Here is a 7,271-nt window from a genome sequence, read left to right as displayed (position 1 = left end):
TATACTGACGCAATTACCTACATAATGTTAATATAATGTTAACACGATACTAACATGATGTAAATAAATTACTACTACAAACCATTACTGACCTAGTTTGCTTTAGCTGGTATCTTTCTCGTTCATATTTGCTACGAAGTTGATTAATGCGAGATGTTAATTTTAAAAACTCTACTTGTTCCTAACAATATAAAGTTAGTGCAAATACATGTATACAAATGTACTTGTTTAGTCATTTTAGATAAATTGTCTTCATTTAATGAAGTAGAGGTAGTCTGTCCCTCAGATTCCTGACTGCTATGACTGTAAAGGTGCTATCATCATCAGAGTTTACTGTACTCTCAAGACTGTTGCCCACTTCACTGTGTTCAAAAACTGACAAAAACAATACTATATTATTAAAATATTAACTATTTAGCTCACCTTCACTGTTAACATCTTCTTGTGATTCATTACAATGATACTTCCTCACCCTCCATTGACTGTACAAGGCAAATCCTGCTGTTGTTGCTATGGCAACAGACTACAAAGGGTTAAAATTACAATAATGAATTATTAACTTAATAATTATAATAATTAATTAATATTTTGGCGTGGTCGTGGTGCTTTTCAAAAGTTTTAAAATTGTGAGATCATGAAGAGACACTTGTATCTTTACTCGATCAGCAGGAAAAAGTAGTGTTTATTTGCGTTCATCTAGAGTATCAGCTGTCGTGAATCGACAATAGGTACTGTACAGGTGAGTATACCGTCTTTTTCTACATGTTAGTCAGTGCAAGTTGCATTATGTAATATTATATATATTAATATGTGTGCGTTATAATATTGCTACCTGGATTATTTGCGTTGTTTGCAAGAGTTCATTAGCTGCAAAATCTTAAAAGCTGGTAGATATGCTTGAATAGTCTCAATTGTTACCACTTGTCACCTTACATTTTAACACAATTTAAGTGTCAATCAATGCTGGTGATGAGTTCTAGGAAATATCAGGTGATATCACTAGTCTTTTTGTGTCACTGATATATGATCCCTTTTAAGAAAAAAGTCTTTCTTTTTTTTTTGTTTTTTATTTTACATGTATACATAATAGTAATATATTTTATATGTTATTTGCTACTATGTGTGCTTATTCAACCGTTAAAATATTTACTAACAATTTTCGTTTTTTATTTACTAAGCCCTGATACTCACTAGTCAAAACACAGCAATTTTTTGCAACAAACATATCCACAAAAGAGAGAGAAAGAGAGGGACAATATGACCTCTCAGTATAGGACTCGCTATGCTACTCAACTGATATTTGTTAATTATATTAATTAGTTTTTGACATTTGGATTTAAATTGCAGCTGTAACTTAATGCATTAATTTAAGATATATTTTAATGTTTCTTAGTTGTAAGGGGGAGGTCAGGATCAGGTTACTTAGTGTGTACAATCACTCTTATATTATCTGGTTTTGTTTACATTGCGTAAGTAGATTATTACAGTTGATAAGTGCTCACTCGATCGTGTGTGTGCTATTGATAACATCTCTCTCTCTATCACACCTTTGTATAGAGTTATTTGCCTTTTTCCTCTTTTTTCCTATCCTCGTTCCATTTCAATGGACATCTAAGCTATGTTGTCATTCATAACCATAAACAATGATAGACATCACTGTGTTCTTACATATTTTGATGGAATTTCGTAAACATATCTGTGAGACAACAAACTAAACTATAATAGATAAACTAATTATCATTTCTTTAGTACAAAACTTTACGAGAACATTAGAGTAAGATAATGACTGGTTGCTATAATCACTATTAGTAAGTTTTAAAACTAGTAAACATCAGTAATTACCACAGTGACCTAGGATAGAAACCATTAGTAAGCTCTAGTAAACATCATTACTTACCTAGCATAGAAACCATTAGTAAGCTCTAGACTAATAAACATTAATAGACTATTAACTCTACCACACAAGGATACTTATAGGACAATGTAATCATATGCTTATCACATGCGTGTGGCTACTCATGCCACCATCCTTTTTGATATGCTATTTAAGTTATGTCAAAAATTTAGAAAGTCACCTTAGAATAATGTGATTTTGATACTTGATCTGTCTTGAAGTCATTCTTTGCATATAGATGTGGTTTTTTGATAGGATGAGGTCATTATAGTCTTTTACTAGTTGAGACACTTGATATTGCTAGAAGTCATATCATATTTTATTGAGACATTACATTTGACATATACTGACATGTACCGACATATACTGACATATACCGACATGTACTGACATATACTAAATCCATGTCAGGATAACAGCCTTACTACTAGACTTTATATTATTATTATATTTAACTCTTACATCTTAGCTAGTACAATTATTACAAATAAATTATCATTAATTAATAATAATAATAAAGCTGTTTATATGTCCCAAAATAGTGAATGTACTATAAAAGGGTTAAAATATGTTAACTCATTTCCTTTGACCTAATTCGGGATAGAGAATATAAACATATACATATTTTTGAACATAGTATGATTTGATAAGGTTTCCTTCCTAGAATTATATAATTTGTTTCTATTTCTTTATCCTGACTAGTTGTTTATTATAAGACACATTTAATTGTTAATTTATTTTATTTGAGTCTCTTAAATAGATATAGACACTTATTATTATTATTATTATTATTATTATTATTATTATTATTATAGTATTGGTCTCTTCTTAATTAGTTACTACTATAATTAATTAGTGGGTAGGATGTGACTGTCATGTGGTCATATTTGACCTCTATACATGTTTATTTTATTACCTAATAAGGATGTGCAATAACAGTGGGTGTGGTAATAACATAGTTAAGTTCAAGGGAATCCTACCTACATGTAGTTCACATACATGTACATGTATTTGAACTACATGTACATGTATTTGCATGTACATTAATTAGGTCAATGCAACTAAATGAATTAAAGAAAACAAAGATAATGTAATTATAATAAATTTTATATTATATAGGTAGTAATATACAATGGAAAAAATAGATGCAGAAACATCAGTTAAGGTGGCCATAAGGTGACAAACACACACACAATCTCTTTCTCTCTCTCTCTCTCTCTCTCTCCTCTCTCCTCTCTCTCTCTCTCTCTCTCTCTCTCTCCTCGCTCTCCAGTTATATCAATTTACATATTTTCCTTTAGAATAAGGGCCACAAAATGCCAGAGAACAGGTAGACATGTGTCGTGTTTGTACTTTTGTTACACCAGGTGAACCTCAAGTCATCCTTGGAAAGGATAAAGCTTTCACTTATGATTATGTCTATGATGTGGGAACTGAGCAATTAGAACTTTACTCCTCTGTGTGGGAAAGTTTTAGTAGAAGGGTAAGTCATATATCCGATTGGTCTAGTGTGGTATCCTAGGTTATTGTGGTAAGTACTGATGTTCACTAGTCTAGAGCTTACTAATGGTAGCTATCCTAGGTCACTGTAGTATGTACTGATGTTCACTAGTCTAGAGCTTACTAATGATAGCTATCTAGGTCACTGTGGTAAGTACTGATGTTCACTAGTCTAGAGCTTACTAATGATAGCTATCCTAGGTCACTGTAGTATGTACCGATGTTTACTAGTTTAGAGCTTATTAATAGTATCTGTCATTAAAAATATAGTAGTAAGTATTGATGTTCACTGCTTACTAGTAGTAGCTATCCTATATAGTGGTTCAATAAATTCTATATGAGTGTGGTCCTTTTTGATGTTTTCATAACTACGTTACTCTCTTTATTGACTGCAGTGTTTCAGTGGACTTAATGCTACAGTGTTAGCATGGACAAGTAAGTTACCATGGCAACATATAAGATTACTGTTGCAATGTGTCATGTAGACCTGTATATGTACACGTACATATTAAAAGAACTATCCCAATATTTTTGAAAAAATTTCAAAAACTAGCAATATTTGGCAAAAGTTTGTTAAGTTGATTGATTTTCAATGTGTGACATAATATATAGTTAATTTGATGAAAGACAACAGTCTCCATTATAAGACTTTTTGTATAGTTAATCTTGTATTGAGCCATTATCCATATTGAGTCTTAATCTTTCTCTCTCTCTCTCTCTCTCTCTCTCTCTCTCTCTCTCTCTCTCTCTCTCTCTCTCTCTCTCTCTCTCTCTCTCTCTCTCTCTCTTTCCTCTCTCTCTCTTTTCTCTCTCTTGTGCATGCACACACAAAACAGACTGGTAGTGGAAAGACATACACAATGGGTACTGGTTTTGATGTAACAGTTCTCCCCGAAGAACAAGGTACCTCATCATATTTACAAGGTCCATTTCACCACACCCATTTAGGTGCCATTCCAAGAGCAGTTCACCATCTTTTCAATGGAATAGATGCTCGACAAAAAGAGGCTCAAACATCTAATATACCTGCTCCACAATTTCAACTCTCCACCCAATTTCTCGAACTATACAACGAAGAAATCATTGATTTGTTTGATTCATCGAGAGACTCGTCCAAGAGACTCAGGATACATGAGTCACAAGACGGTAACATCTACGTTGATGGAGCTATCACTCATCAGGTCAAGAGTGAAGAAGAGACTTTTAGAAGTTTTGAAACGTGGTGCACTCTCTCGGTCTGTGGGAAGCACTAACATGAATGCGCATCCTCTCGATCACATGCTATTTTTTACTCTAATAATGGTACAACAAAGACCTATTGTTCAGGTGGTAAGTTTTAATTTAATTAAATATTCACAGACCACACAAGAAGTCATGTACATGTACCTATTCCATTGCTATGGTTACAGCATGTAGTATACACTAGACTAGTACATGATAACATACTCATGTTCATAGACAATCAGACTCATACTCAGACACACCAGAAATATTAATTAAATATTCATAGACCAAGACATGTACATGTACCTATTCGTTGCTATGGTTACAGCATGTAGTGTACAATACACTAGTACATGAAAACATATAAACGAAAGATTATTATTCTTTAGAATTCCGATTCTGGGCCTGAAGTATTAGACTGGGAGACTTTAACTTCTAAATTCCATTTGTGGATTTGGCTGGTTCAGAACGTCTGAAGAGAACGGGAGCTCCTGGGGAGAGAGCTAAGAAGGCATCTCTATTAACTGTGGATTGGTAAAAGATGGAAGGGATGGATAAACAAATAGATGAATAAACAGATAAATGGATGGATGGACTGATCATTGGACAGTCAGAGGGCGACAGCTCAATCAATATATACATAGATAAACAATACCTGTATTACTAAACAATACAATATCGTTTTTTTTTTTTTGCTTGCTCTTGTGTAACGTCATAAGTGCATTGGGTGATAAAGCTAAGAAAGGATCTCATGTTCCGTACAGAGATAGCAAATTGACACGCCTCCTTCAAGACTCTCTTGTGGTAACAACAGTCAGACACTGATGATAAGCCTGTATTAGTCCTAGTGACAGAGACTTTATGGAGACACTTAATACTTTAAAATATGCTAACAGAGCAAGAAATATAAAAAATAAAGTCAGTACATCCCATAGTAGACAAACATCCATCTATTCGTCCATCCATCATCATCCATTCATTCATTCAGGTGACAGTCAAACAGGACAAATCAAGTGCTCAAATTTCTGCTCTCCATAAAAGAATTCAAGAACTAGAGTTAGAAATACAAGAATTTCGAGCTGGTCGTCTAGTAGTAACTGATGATGGCAGTGTTGTTCTGAATGATCTCGCGAGGTGAGAACACACTGTTGAAGGCAGAGAATGACAAGTTAGTGTATTGTCTCTCTCTGTGTGTCTATCCACATTAATTCACTAATTCTAATAATTACTAATGAGATAATCTTTTCATTTCTAGACTTAGAATCGTATTAAAGCAATGCAGAGTTTAATTGACAGTCAAAATGAGAGGCTAGCTACTTTACAATCCGAGAAGATCTTGTAGCACTCAGACATCAAGATCAATCAACAGGACAAGGTAAGATAACCTAATATGAATAATACTACAAGTGTATAATCCTTCATTAATGAAAACCATAAACTGTATACATAAGCACAGCCCCTTAAATAAGCACAGTCCTTAATATAAGCACAGTCCTTTATATAAGCACAGTCCTTTATATAAGCATAGTTCTTTACATAAGCGCAGTCCTAAATATATAATATCTTTATAGTATCTGATTTTTTTGTAAATAGCTGTAGAGCAAGATTTTAGTTATGTTCTTTGCAACACAGTAATGAGTGTAGAGGGTGCAGAAGATGGCAGTCCTCATAGACAAGTCTGTGTACTACAAGAATATTTTACAGCAGATTGAAGACCTGAGGTAAAGAGATAGATGATAGATGGATGAATGATAATCTCTCTCTCTCTCTCCGTCTCTCTAGATCTCAATTATTGCTCAGTGAGTCACAACGTGAACAGATCCAACACTCTCTCATTCACCTCAACATCACCTTCATCGTCTCACCTCCACATCTTTCCACAATTTTTACTCACACCCACCCAATTCTGCTGCTAGACAGAGGAGGAGGGCTCGGTAATATTCTACCAGAGATAGAGACCACTGAAAATGATTCAGACTGCTCGGAATCATATAGAAAGATTACAAGAAGAAATGAAAATCAAGGTACAAATTATGACAAGCAAATACACAGAGAATTTAAGACAGAGTTTATAACTTTTATTTGTCTTATTGTTAGTCCTCTGGTTCTAAAGATGCTTCTGCTGCAAAGACTATTAGATGGAGGAGGAGAAGAACTAGGAAGAGAGATCGAAGTATTTCTCCTGAACGAATGAGGTAGTACTTTTATTTGTCAAGAAAATTATGCATTTTGTAAAGTTTATTTGCAGCTGTTACTAGTTATACTGTAATATGCTATGAGCTTTAGTTTTACTATGTGCTTATAATCAAAGACATAGGCTTATATTCCCTTCACTATAATGTATAGACTCAGTTTGATGTTGTGTTTTTTATGTTTAGTACTGATGTGGAAGCATGGGTTTTGAAAGTCTCAGAGTGAGACTGATATTTTTGCTTCTGCAACTGATGAAGAAGATGATGAGAAAAGAAGAAGGAGAGTTAGGATCTGATACAGAAGTTAATGAGGTACAAGAGGTTTGTTCCTACATCTCTATCTTTAAATTATTGTATATTAGGACGAGGAGAATACTGAAGATGAAGAAATTAGTGATCTTGAAGCCATTAATCTCAGCTGCTCCTCAGAGAGTGAAGATGATGCCAGAGGCTATGGATGA

At 33.8% G+C, this 7,271-nt stretch overlaps 1 protein-coding gene across 1 annotated transcript; it reads left to right on the top strand.

Annotated features, from left to right (window-relative positions):
- Positions 1–2,819: 2,819 nt before the first annotated feature.
- Positions 2,820–7,271, top strand: LOC121391807 (kinesin-like protein KIF21B). Its single transcript, XM_041523301.1, is given in 16 exon segments — positions 2,820–2,841; positions 3,202–3,377; positions 3,790–3,825; positions 4,225–4,297; positions 4,343–4,593; positions 4,595–4,723; positions 5,008–5,062; positions 5,065–5,121; positions 5,124–5,152; positions 5,315–5,419; positions 5,422–5,448; positions 5,450–5,536; positions 5,607–5,753; positions 5,755–5,786; positions 6,716–6,791; positions 7,173–7,271. Coding segments are annotated over 16 exon segments (1,401 nt in total).

This window comes from Gigantopelta aegis, unplaced genomic scaffold (assembly GCF_016097555.1).
Source record: "Gigantopelta aegis isolate Gae_Host unplaced genomic scaffold, Gae_host_genome ctg2979_pilon_pilon, whole genome shotgun sequence".
NCBI classification, from domain to species: domain Eukaryota; kingdom Metazoa; phylum Mollusca; class Gastropoda; order Neomphalida; family Peltospiridae; genus Gigantopelta; species Gigantopelta aegis.
This window is presented reverse-complemented; position numbering and strand designations above follow the sequence as displayed.